At 39.1% G+C, this 20,414-nt stretch overlaps 2 protein-coding genes across 2 annotated transcripts; one reads left to right on the forward strand and one right to left on the reverse strand.

Moving 5' to 3' along the window:
- The first annotated feature begins 287 nt into the window (after positions 1-287).
- Positions 288-3,387, forward strand: LOC124141094. Its single transcript, XM_046508992.2, has 3 exons — positions 288-679; positions 918-1,078; positions 1,407-3,387. The coding sequence occupies exons 1-3, from the start codon at positions 422-424 to the stop codon at positions 2,599-2,601; spliced, it is 1,614 nt and encodes a 537-aa protein (XP_046364948.2). The 5' UTR covers positions 288-421; the 3' UTR covers positions 2,602-3,387.
- A 1,398-nt stretch (positions 3,388-4,785) lies between these two features.
- Positions 4,786-7,366, reverse strand: LOC125381150. The gene is made up of 2 exons (XM_048397444.1): positions 6,537-7,366; positions 4,786-6,114 (listed from the first exon to the last, which is right to left on the reverse strand). Exons 1-2 carry the CDS (start codon positions 7,121-7,123, stop codon positions 4,899-4,901), a joined length of 1,803 nt encoding a protein of 600 aa, XP_048253401.1. The 5' UTR covers positions 7,124-7,366; the 3' UTR covers positions 4,786-4,898.
- Between the last annotated feature and the right edge of the window lie 13,048 nt (positions 7,367-20,414).

Consider the following 20,414-nt stretch of genomic DNA (forward strand, 5'->3'; position numbering starts at 1 on the left):
CCTAATGATTTCCAGGCCTAGACTTATTATCAAAAAGGCCGGGGTTGATTCGTTGCATGGGAGCAGTGGAGACCAAATGTGGTATCTTCTACTGTGGTAAAGCTGGTAAACTGGTAACAGCGGGGTAAACCCCCACTCACTCACTCACTCTGCTATACACTCAACACCCTTCATCGTATACACATCCCATGTTGCATTGGCGGAGGAACGAGGGGCCATGGCTAGCAACTCGCTTCTGACCACGCCCATATACGGAGACCTTAAGTTGAAGGCAAACTGTTGAACCTATTCGACTTTCCGAAAAGTCAAGTTCAATGAGAGTTATCCGTCTTGAGTTGGAACTCTTCAATTGGTTGAATGAACTTCCGCCGAGTACTGTCAACTTCCGTCGAAAACAGCGCGCTGCTTCGAAGCTGTCAAAATGGGGAAGGAATACTGCTGTATTTGTAGCAATTTTAGGGGAAAGATAGTCGGTGAAAGAATAGTATCTCTACACGTCATTCCAGTAAGCAAGTCCCTACGACAAGCGTGGATAAGGCGACTTCGGTTAGTGAGAAAAGACCTCACAGTGACCAAGCACACGGAAATATGCTCAGAACATTTCGTGGGTGGTAACGGTCCAGGCATAGGGCATGATGTTCCATCGATTTTTCCGAAGAAAAATTACAGTACTTGCACAGTGAGTTATGTTGATTCTTATAAGATTTATGCTATTGTTGGTGTATTTAATGTGTTTTATCGTTTGTGAATGTTATGTGATTGTGAAAAAAGTGCTATGATTAAAACTTGAAATGAAAAAAACAAACAAAATCGTTTCAAGTTGTGTTGATCTTAAAATTTTATGTATCCTCTTTCATCTTATTTGTTTGAATAAATAGAAAAAAAATGTCTCAGTGTCTGTTGATAATTTGTTGCAGGTGTCTGATGCTGACTTTGTTGATACCTCGAAGCCAAATGAAAGCCCATTCAAGCAGGCCTGTGACCCTGAATCTCCCAAAGTGACTATGCAGGTACATGGAGGGACTCCTCAGTCTGATGAAATTGAACATCATTCCACAACATTCAGTCAAGGTGCCAGGTACAGCGGGAACATAAGTTTTTTCTCTTTTTTGAATTTGTTGATTATTATGAGAAGTTATGCTTAACAAGACAAAATATAAAAATCATGGTGTAGTCTCTCTTACTTACAGAACAATAAAATATAAAGAGCATAAAATATATATAGAGAGCATAAAATATAATAGAGCATTGACCAATAAACTTGATAATACACTTCTTATATTAGCTTTTGTATTAACAGATTTATGTTAATTTATTTTTTATTAATTTTAATTCCTTTAACCTCAAAATATCGGAAAAAAAACTATATATTTAATGTGATGAAAAGCTATTTATTATTTTGACAGATCCTATGACGTTGCATCAATTATGCTGCATGACTACTGTGAGGCTGTGTGTGAAGACGACATCAGTTGCATAAGATATGGATCATCGCAAACAGAAATGGTGGAAGTTAGAAGCATGTCTACTCAAACTGACGATGTAATGTTCCAGTGTTTAAATCCTGTGAAAACATCCTGTGCAATGACTCAGACTGAGACTGAAAATAAAAAAGTCTTTCGCAATCAAGCCACTCAAGTCAAACTTCCTGATTTAACATTTTTTGATGTGAAGAATGATTCAGAATTGGTAACCTATTATACAGGTCTTGTGGATGCAGAAAAGTTTTCATGTTTATTTGACGAGTTTTCTGAGGTTCATGACAGGGACTATCCAACATCCAATATCGGACGCCCTAAATCTTTGTCTTTGATAGACGAGTTCTTTCTAGTGTTGATGCGTCTTAGACTTGGACTCCTAGTTGTTGATTTATCAAAGCGATTTCATATTTCCAGAAGCTGCTGTGCTGATGTCATTAATAGATGGATTGATATTTTGTACAACAATTTATCCTTCCTAGTTGTCTGGCCATCAATGGATACTATTAATACAACTATGCCTCAAGGTTTTAAAGATCTGTATCCAAATACAAGGGTTGTTATAGATTGTACAGAATTATTTACAGAAAAACCTTACTCTATTGGTAAACAGTCACAAATGTACAGTCATTATAAAAGTCACATAACATTTAAAGCGCTTGTTGGTGTCACTCCAAATGGTGTTGTTAGCTTTGTCTCTGACTTGTGGTCAGGGTCTATAAGTGACCGGCAAATAACAGTAGAATCAGGACTTTTAGATTTGTGTGATGTAGGTGATGCAATCATGGCGGATAAGGGATTTACAATCTCAGACTTGACAACACCAAGAGGTATACTCTTAATAATTCCACCAAAGAAACATAAGAGAAAACAGCTGACTGCTGTAGAAATTGAACAAACTAGGAGAATAGCGAACTTGAGAATCCATGTTGAAAGGCACATGGAACGTGTCAAGAATTTCAGAATTTTGCAGGGTATAATTCCAATTACAATTTCAAAATCTGTAAACAAAATCTGGAAAATCTGTAATGCTTTGACTACTCTGCTTCCCCCTCTTTATCCTCATGACCAAGAAATTGATGACAATTACTTCTTTGATGACAGTTCCTTGCTTGCTCTGTAATTAGTAGGATTAGCATAATCTTATTGCAGCTCCAGATGTGAATGGTCACATGATATTTTCTGCTGTATTTAAACTTAATAATCATGGTATCATGATAACAATTTTGTATTGAAAACATTGAGCCAAATAAGTCTAGACAAATAAGTCTATTTTTGTCCAATATGACTATTGACATGACCACCTACTGGTTGTCTATTTTTGTTTTACTTATTGAATCAAAGCATTGATATAAAAATCCTGACTCTTCATCTAAGTAGCAAGTTGACCAAAGGGGGAAAATTAATCAGCCAACCATTCTGTCATTGAGACCGTGCGGGTGGAACGTTTTTAGCTCAAATATCCACCTCAGTTCAAGTGCTCTCCTCTTAACTGTGGTGTCAGTAGACTCAGGGTTTTCCTTGAGCTGTGCTATGATGTTATATCTAACATCTTTGGTGCTGTGATCATCACTATTGAAGTGATTAGCTACAGGTTTGTCTCTCTTGTAGCTGATGTCTGCAAAGTGTTCTTTCAGTCTAGTCTGAAATTCTCTTTTGGATTCTCAAACGTATTGTTTCTTGCATTTGTTACAAGTTAGCAAGTAAACTATGTTTTTACTTGTACATTCAAACTTGTGGATTTTGAATGTTTTGCCTAATGTCGAGCTGCGAAACGTATGTGTTTTACCTAAGGAGTTGCAGATTTTGCATCCTTCTCTTTTGCAACTCTCATTTACGAAGTTGACTACCTTGCCGCTAATTTGCGGTTTGGTGGGTGGGTGGGTAGTGTAGTACTGTCCTGAAGTAAGACAAGTTCTTTGGATGAACAACTTCTTTATTACAATTAGTGCGACGTTTCGGTGTAGATCCTAACACCTTTATCAAGCAAGTGATGGATAGGGCTAAACAACAAAGGTATATATACACTTATTGACATCTAAGTTGTTACAGTGACTAGTTGATGGACACAGAGAGGTGATTAAGCTAATTGGAAGCCAGTGGATGACTAATGAACACAGAGTAACTAGCAGAGTAAACAAGCAGACTGATGTGAATTTTATATTACCAAGTTTGTTAAAATCATTGGAGACTGCTTTGATAAACGACTCTAGTGTTGGGTCGGTATAAGGTCTAGGGGTCCAAGTGCTTTTGGGACCGAATTTGTGATCCAGTGTGTTTTGGAGCGGGTGTGAAGTGCCATCAATGGAAGAATCATGGAAAAAATGAGTGAGACATAATTTTCTGAAAAATTGTTTCAGGTCGGAAAAGGTTTTACTTTTGTCAGTAAATCTAGGGGTGGGGCTAAAAGTGAGTCCCTTGTTAAGAACCTCTAATTCAGATGGATTAAGGTCATAATCGGAAAGATTGATAACAAAGTTGTCATGATAAGATTCACCAGTTTTATTATCTGAGTTATTGTTCAGATTCAGATTAGAAAGTTTATTGCACAAACTGTTGTTGTTGAAGTTGAGGTGTTTCGACAACAGCTCTAGGGCCCGTTTGAGGTCCCGCGAATTGTTTCCTTGATTGCCCCTGTCGGGGCGGAAGTTCTGTCGTGGTCTGCGTAGTCCACGAGCTCGATCACGTGATGGTTGTCTCGAGGGGCGAAACTTGGGAGATTTGGCCCGTTTCTGGGTCGGGGTCCCTTGCACGTATAGTTTGGCGGCGAAGGGGTCAGATTTGATAGCCGCCTGTTGTAGGCTAACAAATCTGGTGTTGAATTTTTCATGTGTGGACTTGTGCTCTCTGTCTTTGACTGCTTGACAAGCAGTGTTGATGATGTTTTGAGAGTGTTGATCCGCTTTGGAGATAATTTTATCTTCCAACAGTTTCACTGATTCGTTGACGGAAACAAGCTGGCGTTCTAAAAGTTCTTTTTGTGTACTCATGAGTGTGAGTTTATCTTCATATAAGAACATAAACAATTTCATGTTTTAGCTGTGACAGCAGGATCATAGTCCCATGGTTCTAATTTTTGTGACAATAACTAAAATGAAAGAAATAAACGCTTGATGATTTTCTTAAATCATGTTGTCCATGTTGTCATTTCAAGACGTTACAGAAAATATGTTATTATATGTTATGGCTTAATAGAATGGTTCAAGAAATTACAAGGAGAAGAAGATATCCTATGTCTAAGCGACATACTATCTGAATGGTCAGTCGCCGTGAATGCGGCGTTAAGTAACAATTCACCGATTGAATGGTAAGTATCTATGACTATCAAAGAAAGATATGATATGGTATTGAGTGAAACATTGAATTGACTGAGTGAGCATAGGGTAAAACAACTGGTAAGATGGTAGTGCAACGGTCAATCTAATACAGTGAAACACCTCGCTGGACACGTAGGGTATATTTTTCAGGAATAATGGCTGACAGATAGAAGCTGCGAAGCCTTGTGACCATCTGATGCCACTTGTTCTCGTCAAATGTAATCCTTTCAATAGATATCCCTTTGAGTGTCCACACCACAAAATCACACCAAGTTCTTTTGGTCAAGGCCATCTGTCCTTGTACTTGAAAGTAGTATGCATGGTTTTCTTTTAGAGTCACATTTTTGTCCACAATATGGCAGAAGAAATTTGTATTTGATGCAGCCTCTTCTGGTGTTAGATCTCTGAAAACAGATGGACATTTAATCTCTACTAAGCCATGTTGATTACTACATGTACTACAATCTGTGCATGACACAAGTCCATCAGGGCTAGTTGCAAGGTAAGGGTAGTCTGTATTCACAATTAGTCCACACTGGGACACTTTCAACTGTGGATGAAGACCTGCCATTTTGTTGATATACTGCCGCCTTGCTGCCGATTCATGTGAAAGTCCCCATCTGGTATGTCTGTTACCAAATTCGCCCCGATATCCCATTAGGTCACATACAAGTCTATCTGGAGCTGTAGATGTCTGTCGGATAAATACTTTGCCAAACTGTGAACTTGTTATCCTTTCCAATCTGGCTTCCTTCCAAAACTTTGTTTTATGTTGTCCTCTTGTCATTCTCTCTATTGACCTCACATCCTTTTCTGACACTTTCATGGAATCAAAATAATTTTGAAAGGTAGTTTGACAGGTTGGCGATTTAATATCAACATAGTCAGGAATACAACGATCAATGCATGGTATTTTTGGAAGTTCTGGCATAGGTTCAGGAGCTTGAGTAACAGTAGTTGTATTAACAACATATCCACATTTACTTTTTGTTTCATGACCAATTAACTTCTTATTAAATCTTGTGAGATTTATTGTTGTCTGTGGCATGTTGCTGTTGGGACACATTGATCTTTTGTTGATTGTTCCATTCTGTATTCCGACAGTACCTTGTGTAGTCCCAGTACCTTTTTGTTGACTCTTCCTGCCACTTGACATCAGGTTCAAGTCATCCGATTTCATTGGATCCAACTTCCTTTTTCTGGGAATTTTCCACTTGCACTCAACTGATGTGCATGAAAGCAAACCATCCTTTTTCTTCTGACTAATGTCTGCAAGGGCATGAAGCAGGGCTGATACATGATTACAAGCCTCCCCGGCACTGCAAAAACAAAATTAGTTATATTTATTAATATTATTTGGACTCTAGCTTTAATATTATGAAATAACAATCAAATGCATATAAAATGACACAGTCATGTTTCCTCTATTTCACCCTAAATAATTATTATTTTTAATGTAATCAGCTAAAGATGTCACATATTAATAAGCAACAATATCAATAATCTGTTTATTTATTTAAATTAACAAAAGTGAATGAGAGGTCCCACAAAGGAAGAGATTTTAAAATGTATCAATTACTTTGCTGGTATTTGGAATTAATAATTTACAAATCTTTTGATCAAACTTAATATTTGGAACATATTTTCTTTGAAAAGGTTTTTAAACGTTTTGTTTGTAAAAAAACAGCGATCTAGATATAGATGACACGACTGTAGTTATATAAATGCAAAGTCTACATACCCAGCTGCACAAGTACAATTTGCTGAATGAACACGACCTGTAACTTTTGAGAGACTTGCCCAAACTTCGTGATCGGGGCTTTTCTTAGGATCCGCTGTTGGTAGTGATGGTATGACACGGCATCTGACAAACATATGGTCACAGTCGTGATGGATGTTGTGTAGAGCTACGCCGTGAACATGTCTATCTTGGTAAAACACCACTGCCTTCATTTGTCGTTTAGCCATCATGGGTTTCGTGTCTGAAGTCCTATGGTTGCTAAGTACCATATAATTGTAGATTTCCTTCTCTGAGAATTCCGGCAATGATTCAACAGCATCGTTCCATCCAATCATTAATGTAGTGGGGTCTGGCATTCGATATCCGCTGGGTGTGACGAGCTTCCGTTGCAAGGATATAACGCCTTTACTTGGTTGTACTAAGGTGGTTGCATCCAAACGAAGTGCCTTCGCCCCTCTTGCTCGCGCTAAAACTTGTGCTCTTATCCCAGTCACCTTTTGATTTCGTTCCCGTAGGTATTCACGCAATTCTTTAACTGTCATTTGATGGAATTCATCATCAACGTCAATATTGTTATTTGCCGCCATTTTGAAGGTTTACTCGGCGGAAGTGAACGTGAAAAGGGGACATCACTCTAATTTTCTTTGCAAAGGGAGATAACAACACTTTTCGGAAAGTCGAATAGTCCTCGCTTCTTGAAATAGAATATCGTTATTATTAATGAAAGACGATAGCTGCATGTGGGCTAATACGTATAAAGTGAAAAAAAAGCCATTCAGGCGACAAGAAATATTACCTTCAGTAGTGACGAAAAATGCATTGTGCGATTTTTCTAGAAATATCCTTTTTGTTAGCGATAAACGTCATCATTGAGTTCTCATCACGTGACTACAATCCGGGCAGAGGTCAACAGTCAGGTGACTGCGAGCGGCTATATTTAGCAGGGTGTGCAACGTACGTTCAGCCATGTACGAAATACGCATAATGTCGGAAAGCGCACGTTAAAGTAAGTAAGTAAGTAAGTAAGTAAGTAAGTAAGTAAGTAAGTAAGTAAGTAAGCGAACGCTCATTACCAGAACCGACTGAAAGATAAACGTGCACATGATGTATTTAAAAAGCGCTATTGATCTAGTTCGCGATGCACACACTGCTAAATATAATCGTGCGAGGACTGCCTTTTTCTATAACACCACGTTTACACAATGATCTTATATACATTCCATGCTGCATTAGCGACGGGGTCAAGGGCCACGATCAGCAGCTCGCATCTGACCACGCCCATTGAGGGAGACCTGGTGTTGAAGGCGTTGCAAGTCGCCTTACGGAGACACATCTTGGCACAGTCGAGCTTCCGGATGTTTTCATGGCTGGCGATGATGTTGTGAGACTCTCTGGCTCCTGTGCTGTGACGACCGAACACGGCAGATGATACTGAAACATATTAAGGGATGTATACTATAAGAGTGCAGTTTAAAATATATATTTTTTTTATAAAACATGTTACACTCCGATTGTGTGTGTTACTGTGACACTCAAGTGACATTGGCGCCTCTAGTTTCACGAGTCACGATTCAGATACAGTAAACTACGGTTATAACGAACTCAAAGGGACCACTAATTTTAGTTCGTAATACCGTAGTTCATATATACAGCATATGTACAGCAAATGGCCGGAACTAAAAATATGTTCGTTATATCCGTCAGTTCGTTATAAGCATGTTTGTTATAAACGTAGTTTACTGTAGCGCGTTTACTCGAATTACTTTCTTTCAGACGACATACCTCAAAGTTCCAACAGATCCCTATCAACACTTTGTTCTACAAAGGTAATTCAGAGAGTTCGTGGCACCATAGACTTTGCTTTGTGTAATGTGCGGTATCAACAGGTTCCTGAAAAACATCATCTCTGGGATGACATAACACAAAGTTACAGACAGATAGCTGAATCTGTTTTCGAGGAGTGAAGTAACTAGAGTATTTGACAGGGGTGCTGTAATGTTGGTAATCCACTTCCCTCAACTGTGTTAGGTCACCTGAACTCCCTTACCTCCGCCTGTGTTGTGCACTGGGGCTCCCCTCACCGCCACTTCACACAAGGTTAAAGTCTTCCAACCGGAGTTGTACTTGACGATTCTGACGTAACGTCCAATGGTGTTGACGGCGCAGGTCAAGTCTACCGTCAGACCTCTGCCCACCGTGCCTTCATGCAAATAGCAGACTTGTAGGCCGGTGTTGCTGCTGGTCATCGGGTCAGAAGTATGGACCTCCACAGTGAAGTTGGTTAATCTTACGTCTGGAAGGAAGAAAACATATGGTAATAATGTCGCCTGTAGTCTCAGATACACACTCCTGTTCAACGTGAGGTGCATGTTGTGCATTAAAAAGACACCCACGGACTGGGAAAACATCGCAAGACTCACGTTTTTAAATGTGCATATGAGGATGGACCATTAACTCCAAATCTGATGTCTGGGTGAAAAGCAAATGTGATAAAAATGTAGCCTACAGACAATTCACTGCTGTTCATCGCAAGCCAACTATATTATATATAAATTGTCAATGCAAGAGAAAAAACATCCTAGATTTTCTGCCGAAACAGATTCCACTTGGCGTAAAGGGCAAGTACCTATGGGAAATTATAAGAATGGATCACTGAGATCAGAGATAACACCAGGTGTTCGCGAAAAAGTGTGAGGTTAAAAGGGTATTAGAAATGATGTATACTGACAAGCAATCTCAATCTAGATCTGTACATTGAGATTGAGAGTGACAGACAATTTCCACAAGACAAGTATGCCGACTGTATAACAAGAGGGATGATTTCAACAATGCAAAAATCAAATTTCCCTTTATGTCGAGCAATATTCCAGCACTACCTGCCTTTGGTGTTTACATTTCGCAATCCTATGGTATAATGTAACATGCTCTTTCTACTAAGTTTTCAAAGAGCGTCATACGACTCTTGCTCAAAAGTTGTTTGAACAAGGTTGCAAAACTCAAGATCAATAAGGCTTTCAAAAAGCTCTATGGTAGACATGTGGAGGACATATCCAAACTGGACACATCAGTGACAAAAACAAGGTCACATGAAATTCCCTACTTTGATTCGTGCTATATGTTCCTGTGTTTGCTTAGGTGACAATTTGATTGATTCGCCTTTGCAGGTGTTTGTGACGGATGCAACTCGTGCTGCAGGTTACGCTCACCTTCCTGCGAACACCTAGTAACATCACATCAGTCGGAATCGTACACAGGGTTCTGCTTCGAGATATTTTCACGGGTGGCGTAATATGACATGAAATAGCCACTATTTCCCCCATCACGAGATGAGAGAAGCATGGAATATGCTATTTAATATTTTCTTTTTGTGTAGTTGTCTAGCGGAAAATTAAATTATTTCATTGCAAATGTGAAACCTTGAAACGTTAATTCTCCCGACCTATCACATAGGGACGGCTCACCGCCACTGGTATTTGCGACTAAAAAAGTAGTTTCGTGGTTGAAAAATCTTAAACAATATATGAAAAAGTAACAAAAATATATAATAAATAGGATATTCGATGAGTCCAATAATAATCATGTTTTTTCACATAGTATTTCACTCGACACATGAAATATTCTCTATTTCACCCATGACGAGATGAGAGAAACATGATGTTTCAAAAGACATGGAATATCCTATTTATTATATACCTTTTGTGTAGTTGTCTAGCGGAAAATTGAATTATTTCATTACAAATGAAAAACCTTCAATCGTATATTCTCCCTACCTATCATAGGGACGGTTCACCACTTCTGCGACTAAAGAAATAGTTTCGTGGTTGCAAATCTTAAACAATATAAACAAAAGTAACAAAATATATTTTAGGGTCACGAAAATTCTGTATCATACAAATAGATATGATTATATACAAAATCAACTTTAACAAAAATATTCTTGAAAGGTACGAGACAGCTGTTGGAAGCGAAAGAAAGCACGCTGGTCAAGTAACAAAAATGGCGCTTTGCAAAACGAACAGCCTCGATTGACGAGTTAATTGAGAAAATTACAGTTTATAACGAAACATTTTTAAGAGAATAACAAATGGCATGAAGCGACATTAACTCCATAAATTACTATCTGTCATTATTTTGCCTTATCAACCTGGAACTAACGTAAAAAGGTCAACACTTTGTGTACGGGCCAGACACTTACGATAAAGGGAGACAAGTTGAGGGGAGGTAACTCTTGTATGACTATAGCACCGTCAAAGTGTTAAGTGTGAAACATTAAGTGTTATGATAATATCACATTTCTCAACTTTGGACGACTTAGTCTTTCACACTGAAGTATATAATGGATTGGATGTGGTACCTTCCGAATCAGAATAGGAATACGGCACAATTCAGTTTAAATATTTATGTAATATAAAAGTAGAAAACAAACATATGAAAACAAAACTAGGAATATGTTTTCATAACAATGTCTTCCTGAAACATTTGTTATTGTCTTTAATAAATTTGGGGTTTTAAGTTAAACAATCATAATGGTATACATGATTCATAATAATTAATAGCTACATTGCTGTAGTATTACTTTAAAATGAAGTAGATCTGTGGAGACATGCAGATGTTGCTAAAACTGAAACCCACAACGTTGTGAGTGCGTTTGTTATATTTAACCTCCCTAATGGTCACATATGTTTACTCCTGTAGCCTGACACATAAATTAGTCACACTGTCCAAAAGTGCTAATATCTCCCTACACGGAAACTGTGTCAAGGTATTTACGCATATCATGACACAAATTTTGTTTATGTCTTTCCAACGATTACTCATCCCCATGTACCAATGTCCCCAAGTAATATTCTCATAACAAATAAGGCATGGTTTTCTTTTGGCGGATTCATGCAGACAGAGGAAATTACAATTATCATTATACACCCCAATGCCGAATCATTTTACATGATTTTCAAAAATCCAGTGAGGAAGAAGTAAAAATATTCAGGATTTTATCAACTCCGGGAAACGATATGATGGTGCAGATGGAAATATGTCATATACGTTTTCAAGAAAAGTACCGATATGCAGTCCCTGCACCGACGATGCTGTTCCGGAAGGGGAAATGGTAAAAATAGAGAAATCAAAATATTGATCTGCCGCTATACACGAATATCCAATGTATGCGACGTTTAGCGCTATAGATATTGTTATTATTATGTGATAATTTTTAATATTGTATGATTATCTGCCATAAATTTGAGTATGCGCCAATATCTGACCATAGACTGAGAGAATTGAGATGCCAAAGTCATTTTGATATTGATCCCAGAAATTAAGATTATTATCATTATTAAACACAAAAGCACCTTTACTCCAAAAACCTGGTAATAACAAAGTGTTGGAAAAGTTATTAACCACCTTCAAGATTACCCTTACTGTAAACCCATAAAGACGTAAAACAAACATTTAAAAAAATGAACCAGTGGCTCGGAACATATTTTCAATAAATTATTAAATTGTTATTAAAGAAGCTAATAAGGGAGGCGCTATAATATGGACAACAATTATTACCAAGCGCTCTTATTAGATGTCTTAAAAGATGAATCTCGTTACAGGAAACTTTCAGACAGTTCGGAGAAATCTGAATTACTTAATCATAAAAGATAAGTACATTCACATTCTTAATGCCTAACTAAAAGCCAAGAGGATTATTTAGTTAATTATGAATTATGAAAGTAATTTTTATGGCCTCCCAGTTCATAAGTGCACAGATTCAAGAATAATGTCAAATATTGAATTCTGCTTATGCAAGAATACCCCCTGTATATGATTTAAGATTACGACCAATAATTGCTGCACCCAAATGTCCCCGACACAAAATCAGTGACCTTATGGATAAAGCGCTAAAACCAATCACCAAAAGTGTCAAAAGATACATAAAAGATACCAAAGACTTTCTTAACCAGCTTCCCGCCTCAGTCGAAAATGTTACTCAGTAAGTCAGTGTTGATGCAGTTAGTTTATATTGAAACATTCCTCATGATCTTGGCATAAAAGGTATTGAATACTGGATAATTAAACACCGTTCAAGCATGACATTACCTTGGAATCCATTATCGATTTATTCTTAACAATAATACTTTTATATTACTTATGCAACACTTGTACTTGGCTATTTGGAGGAAAAATTGCACTCAACATTTGGTGAACAATTCGCATTGAATTTCGACAGGGATTACAAAACATATGGAAAATGATTTTTAGATGATTGTTTTTTTATCCTTGGAATTGGAGTGAACAAGATTGACAGTGTCTGAGAGATATTGTACAGACACTCCATCTAAGTTCAACGTTTACTTTAGCGATGAAAGATAAAAGTATTTTGTTACTAGATGTAATGGGTACAATATCATCCAGTTACATTGAACAGATGTATCTTACAAATCAACCGATTCTAAAAAATACCTCAAACACAAAAACAGTGTCCCTTACTCATTATCACGTAGAGTCCGCGCGATAGTATTTAATTCAGATCGTACACAGTATAGACTCAATGAGCTGAGGGATTTACTATCAGAAAGACACTAGCCTAGAAAACAGGACCAAAAGTCGGATTTTACACCACTGAAATAAACTCAAATACAGTAGGAAATGCATTCTATGGACGGATTTGCTTATGTTTCCCGATATAAGCTGTCTTTGGGCGTTTATTTCATATGAAAATATATATACTTTAGAAATGTATGATCACCGCGTATAGTCGTATGCACAAGCACCATTGTCATAAATGCTGCGACCAATTTACATACATTTCAAAGTATGAATTCAAAAGTTGCTACTGCAGTAAATACTTGATCATAGAGTATTTGCAATGCATTCCTTTTAATTGTAATGAGTGCTGAAATTTCCGACTCATTTCTAAGTTTACTAGGGTTTGAAATATGGACATTTCCTTTGGTGGGAAAACATTGGTAAATGTTTAATTTTCAAATGTTTTCATGCCTCAGAATGTTATGTATCATTCCAGATATCACGGGTACGTGTTTGAATAGTTTTGACATGATCATATTACCGGTGCTAATTAAAACAAGATGTATGTTTCCAACATTTGAAATATTGGGTTTACGTTACTATATTTTCACATATGCTGATACCCTTTTATCGACTCGTGAAGATCCGGGATAGAATAGGTCTTCAGCAACCCATGCTTGCCGTAAAAGGTGACTATGCTTGTCGTAAGAGGCAACTAACGGGATCGGGTGGTCAGGCTCGCTGACCTGGTTGATGCATGTCATCGTATCCCAATTGCGTGGATCGATGCTCATGATATCAATCACTTAATTGTCTGGTCCAGACTCGATTATTTACAGACCGTCGCCAGCTAGGTGGAATATTGTTTGGTGCGCCGTTAAACAAACAAACAAACAAAAAACAAACAAATAAAGGTGACAACAGGTGTAAACGGGATTATAGTGGTACAAGTCCAAATAGGGAATTGCCTATTACCTACTCCTGTTGTAGTCACAAATATATCGTTTTATGTGAAGGAGAATGTCCTCAAACTCGCTATTAGTTTCGCACGTGAAGCAGGCTGGAACTCTCTCCAAAACTGTCCACCAAACTAATGTACTCACATAATTATCGTGCGATACTAACGGAGGTCACGTGTATCATCACTTCCTCGATCAAATGATTATGATCGACTCGATGAAACGGAGCAATGCACGTGCTAAACTATTGGAGGACCACATGCATACGAGTCGTGGAAATTTGGTCCGTATGGGAGACATGTCGGATTGTGGTGATGAATTGTTCGTGACTCAGAACACATTTTGTAATCAGTCTGATGTGGTTGTGAACTCTCATTTTGAAACATTGCTTTATATGGATAACTTTCAAGAAGATTATTGTCAGAATTTTGAATTAGGCCGGTTATTTTCTGATGAGAACACTGACACTGAACCGTATAATACAAGTCAGGATAACTTTGATGATAATTGCGACACCGAACTATACTTGGCAAGTCAGATGATAGAAGAATCAGGAATTATTGGCACACGGGTGTCTAAGAGACAGTTACATTCCGAAATACTAGATTCGTTAAAAGGTGACAATGAACGTTTTGAGAAAGCCGTACAGGTTACACAGTTGGGAACCAATCTAGACAATGAAAAGCTTCGGTTCGGTACTCCCCTTTCTGAAACGGATATGGTGCATTTGTGCTATTCGGCACACTCTGTGAACACTGAACATAAGAGTAGATGGGCTTTGAATATTTTCAAGAATTGGGTTGTTGAGAGGCAAAAACGCAGTAATAATGAAATTCCAATAGCAAATCAAAACATAGTATCGTTAGCTGAAGACGAAAATGATCTGAACAGAACATTGATGTTATTTCTGTCGGAGGTTCGAAACCAAAAGCGTGAAGAGTACCGCGGCAACACTCTGTACGAAATTGTGTCTTCTCTTCAGTATTACTTAAGAAGGAATGGGGTTGCCGTCTATTTCTTTGAGTCATCTTGTTACACCGGTATGCGATCCGTTCTTGATGCAAAGATGAAATTACTAGCTCGAAAAGGGATAGGGGTTGAAAAACGACAAGCGGATGTCATCACTGAACAGCAGGAAAATGTACTTTGGGAAACAGGTATACTCGGAGAAGATACACCCCAGAAGCTCTTGGACACCCTCGTCTATTTAATCGGGTTGCACTTTGCTCTTAGGGCAGGAGATGAACACAGATACCTACGCAGTGGTTCAAATTCACAGTTACAGTTGTTGATGTCAAGCAATGGCGTCAAACAACTGAAATATACTGAGGACATTTCCAAAACGAACAGAGGGGGGCTGAAGCACAGGAAGGTTGAAAGGAAACACGTGACCATCTCTAGTAATGAGGAAAACCCTGGAAGATGCCTCGTCAGACTGTACGAAAAGTATATGTCATTAAGGTAAATATAATTCTCTCACAAGTTCACAACTAATATTGTGAAAAGGAAGAGGTAGTTCCTATGCGACGTTTGTGTCTGCGAGTTCTATATGTCTGTCAGTCAGCGAGTTCTACCTGTCTGTGTAACGTAATGTGCACCTGATTAACATATTTTGGATGACTTTACCTTACATTCTAATGTTCTTATGCACTATGTACTTTGTACGGCCAGCTGCATGAATTGATGACAGTTCACTTTGTTTTCAGACCAGTACATGGAAAGTGTGACGCCTTCTATTTGCGCCCGTTACGATACACTGCAGGCAAGGTTTGGTTTGCTGATGCGGCCGTTGGGATTCATCCACTCCGGTGAACTGTCAGCCGTCTCTGTAAGGCCGCTGGGTTCAGCGGATTTTACACAAATCACTCCCTCAGAGCTACAACAGCAACTCGGCTTTACGACAGCGGAGTAGACGAACAGCTAATTGCCGAGAAGACGGGACATAAATCGATTGCAATTCGAAGTTACAAGGTCTAAACTTTACCTGTACGTTTGTATATTTCCCACAATTTTTAAATGTGGTATATGGCGTTTTCTAATCTGCTTGTAGTTGCAACATTACCGTGGATGTTAGATGACGCGATAATGCATTTTAGCAATCGCCCGACTTCGAATCAACATCCCCGGGGTTCGAATCCCAAATAATATTTCTATATATTCAGTGGTCACACCCACTGTCAGTATACTATAATATTATATATCTTGGAGCTGCTATTTTTTTGCGTGACAAGCCCCCGTTGTACTACTAAAACTAAGATGACGAGGAAATAAAAGTTGCATTTTGATATAATGCAAAATTAAATGTTTATGTGATATAATCAAGCAAAATATGCTTTTCTTTTATCAGAGGACGTCCAAGGAAATGGCGGATACAGTAGACTCAATCGTGCAGAGAAAATCAAGACGTCCCAGTGCTTCTGTAATTGGTCCCCCTGTTATTGACGCCGCAATCTTTGATCCGCCAGGCAATCAACCATCGACAAGACCGACGCTTGGCCCATCAAAAGGCGAACAGGCTCCCTACACAAGTGACAGACGCGATTTCACAATGAAACTTGGTGACGGCACAACATTTTCTGTGAAATTTTGAATTTATGTTCAGCATAAATATTTCTGAAATCATTTGTTTTGTTGTCTTTGTCCTATAATATACGTAGACTGTCAGTTTGTCTCTCCCGAAACAAACCTACCACCTGCATGACTGAAAACACAGAGCTTGTGCGTTACTAATGTACTGTAAATTATTCAACTAATGGAGGTTGAACTAGTGGAGGTTATCTGTAAATTATCTAAGTAATGGAGGATGTCGTCCACTATTGGAGACCTCCTAAAATGACTAATGTTCATGTAGTTTTGTTTTAAACTGCAACGATACACAACAACCAAAACAATGTGTGTATGGTGACACAGAGTGCAAAAGTTCATAATGGGCTAACGGTTTCTCAGTCAGTGTCACAGTTATTGTCTCGTGTGGGAGACATTCACAACTGTGGGTATAGTGCTGACAAACCAATAAGCAGAACCGGGGCATGTTTCGACCCATGGTTATTGATGTCTGGTATGTCTAAAAAAACCAACTATGCAGAGCGAATATGGCTCGTACAATATGAAAGCTTTCATTTGGAATAACGAAGTCGATTTTAGTCCACCCTTGGGAGAAAAGCTGCATCTACATCGCCACTCTAATATAGTCCTAGAAAGGAAAGTTAACTCTATTGTTTAAAATACTGTAATATACGTGAATAGCATCAATATTGCTGATTAAGTGTAAGTACAAAAATAACCCAGGAACATTCATGTACTATTGTAAGTGTATGGTCTTGGTGTGTGTGAAATGGATACAATGCTGGTAAACTGACGTCCAAAAGAAACTTTACCAACTGAAAATATAAATTCAGACAAAGTATAATTTCTTTTCGATGAAGTCTATCTAAAACACATAACCTAAATACAACAATAGTGTATGCAGAAAATGTTAATCGTCTGTTACATGTTTGCGAGATAAAACGCGAAAAAGTGAAAAACACGTGCACCACGGACAACTGCAAATGCACGTGCGGGTAAGGGTATAAAACGATTGCAACGTCAAGTCAGACATCCACAGTAATAAAAGAAATGCCACGACTCACAGTCGAACAACGTGAACGAGCCTTGGGTATGGTACAGATGGGAGCCACCCACGCCCATATTGCACGAACCTTCGGTTGCTCCCGTGTTGCCGTTACCAACTTGATGCAACGTTACAGACAGACAGGGCGGACCGCTGACAGGCCAAGAACAGACAGGCCCAAGGTGACCACGCCCCATGATGACCGGTACTTGCGTACCTTGCACCTCCGAAATCGCTTCCTGACAGTGACGTCATCGGCGACAAATGCCTTAGGTCACAGGGTTAGTCGACAGACAGTGGCCAGGAGACCCAGGGCTCATGGAATCGGGGCTTTTAGACCATACAGAGGACAGCTATTGACAGCGCAACATCGTCGTCTGCGATTGAGATGGGCCCGCACTGTACGACGTTGGCAACGACGTATCTGGCAGAGGGTTGTCTTCACTGACGAAAGTCGATTCTGTATGTTTAGGGCTGATGGAAGACAACGTGTTTACCGCCGAAGTGGTGCAGGAGGTCGTACCATATGGTGGAGGAAGTGTCATGGGGTGGGGAGGGATCTGTGGGCAGGAGAGGACACCGCTGGTCATCGTTGACAGAAACTTGACAGCTCAGCGTTACATGGATAACATTCTTCGTCCAGTTGTCCTACCATTTCTCTAACAGTAGTCACGTGGTGTCATTTATCAGCATGACACAACGCCAGAGCCCATGCAGCCAGAATTGTCACATCCTCGCAGCCAACAGCGTCAACCACCTGTCGTGGCCTGCACGCTCACCCGACATGTCCCCCATAGAACACCTCTGGGACTTGATGGATCGTCGTGTTCGACAACGACCACACTCTCCAGCCAACTGGCAAGAACTGATCTTGGCCCTCCAAGACGAATGGCGTCAAATCCCACGTGACCTCCTCAGACGACTGACTTTTTCTGTGCGTCGAAGAGTTTTTGCGTGTATTGAGGCATTTGGTGGTCACACACGCTACTAATGACTCGTTATTGAAAGTGAGCGATTGTTTATGTACCCTGCCTATTGTCCATGATTCTGAAAGCTCGAGTTTTGTACCACACCCAACTTTGGGGGGCTCTGACGTCATTCTCGGTCGCGGTATAATTGTCATTTTCAGTGTTGATTATGTTGATATATTGATCTTCTCAATACACTTTACTTCATACATGTATGTTTTGTTGTTTTTGAGCAAGAGTGATTTCAAACTCTGGTAAAGTTTCTTTTGGACGTCAGTTTATATAAACAAAACAAATCATCATGATCAGGGTTAATTTGTATTCTATCAGCAAGCGTGAGTAGGTCCTCACGCACCTGTGTAGTCATGTATCACTCGTTAGACATCTAGTTTGTCCAAGCGCATTATTAAAGACACACCAAAATAAGCAGCATACTAATATATATTCATATATATTTGTTAAGCACAAAACAAAAACCTCGAAGCCATGGGCAGGCATAATTGCATTATTTTAATTAGTTATATAACTGAACAAGGGTCATCTGTTTATCCAGTAAACAAAGATCTGTTCCTCCTTCATTGAACAGATAGGTTTCGTGAAGACTTTTTATCTTGTTGTCTCTTGCCAAACCCGGACTTCCTTAACCACAAGTGAATTGGCTAGAATACAATTGACTCCTTAAGGGCCATTGGTCCAGTATTGTTAGCAATTGTTGACTCTTTTTCTGTATTTACTAGGGCTAATTTACCGTAATGGTCATACATCTCATACGAATGAGTCAGATATGATAGTCAAAGCTATCTAACATGTTTTGTAATTACAGTGTATGAAGCTACAAACAGTCAAATATGTTTTTTAATGCACAAAACACACACGCTATCTATTTGAAGTATTTTGACTGTGAAGTTTGCTGGACTTTTCCCCTCCCTGTTCTGAAACATCTTAGTAAATATAACTTCGATTATATATCAAGTGAGGATAAATCGATATATACTTCGGTTGATATGAGTCTACCAACATGATAATAAAATGCTAAAGTTTTATTCCACTGATTCATGTAGCAGCAGCTATCACACATCGCTGGACAAAGTGCATAGACCTAAATGGTGTTTATGTGGAAAAAGAAGAAGTGAGGAGCTGTAGCAAATAGGTTAGGCTGGTTATATATTGAACGGCCCTCGTACCGTAAAAGATCTGGTCTGTGTGCTGGTCTCTCTCTTCAAATGTATTGTTCATTCTCTGATAGACGTCTGATTACAATAGCTGGCCCAGCCGATTTAGTTGGGAATGAACCACTATCACTATACTCTTTGATATAGTTGTCTTATAACATTGTTTAGCAGTATATAATAATGTTGCATATGATTGCTGGGCGGCTTATATTGACAATAGCGTTGGTAGCAATGTGAGCACAAAATAGACCCTTTTGTTATTGAACCGCCTCCGTGGTCTAGTGGTAGAGCGTTCGCCCGGAGAGCGGAAGGTCCGGGGTTCGATTCCCGGCCGCGTCAAGACGTTAAAAGATGGTACTTGTTGTTATCCTGTCTGGCGCTGGGAATTGAGGGGCTAAAACAAGGACTGGTCGGCTCGGGGTCAATATACTGTGTCTGAGTGGGGTATTCATGTTAAACTGCGGCATGGTATCTCAGTGAGCTAGCACTATAAGTCGGCATCAGTCCTGACTGGTACAAGCAGCCACACAAACACACACACGTACATGCACGTCGCTATATAAGTGTCATCATAGCTAGCACTATAAATCGGCATCAGTCCGGACAAGTACAAGCAGCCACACAAACACACACACGTACATGGACGTCGCTATATA

This window comes from Haliotis rufescens, unplaced genomic scaffold (assembly GCF_023055435.1).
Source record: "Haliotis rufescens isolate VD_foot unplaced genomic scaffold, xgHalRufe1.0.p SCAF_17, whole genome shotgun sequence".
NCBI classification, from domain to species: domain Eukaryota; kingdom Metazoa; phylum Mollusca; class Gastropoda; order Lepetellida; family Haliotidae; genus Haliotis; species Haliotis rufescens.

What these genes read in the sequence shown, in the direction of transcription:
- LOC124141094 (XM_046508992.2), top strand. Translation starts at nt 422, where the DNA reads ATGGGGAAGGAATACTGCTGTATTTGTAGCAATTTTAGGGGAAAGATA. An exon ending in AAAATTACAGTACTTGCACA is followed by an intron (nt 680 to 917) that starts GTGAGTTATGTT and finishes AATTTGTTGCAG; the next exon opens with GTGTCTGATGCTGACTTTGT. An exon ending in ACATTCAGTCAAGGTGCCAG is followed by an intron (nt 1,079 to 1,406) that starts GTACAGCGGGAA and finishes TTATTTTGACAG; the next exon opens with ATCCTATGACGTTGCATCAA.
- LOC125381150 (XM_048397444.1), bottom strand. Translation starts at nt 7,123, where the DNA reads ATGGCGGCAAATAACAATATTGACGTTGATGATGAATTCCATCAAATG. An exon ending in AATTGTACTTGTGCAGCTGG is followed by an intron (nt 6,115 to 6,536) that starts GTATGTAGACTT and finishes TTGTTTTTGCAG; the next exon opens with TGCCGGGGAGGCTTGTAATC.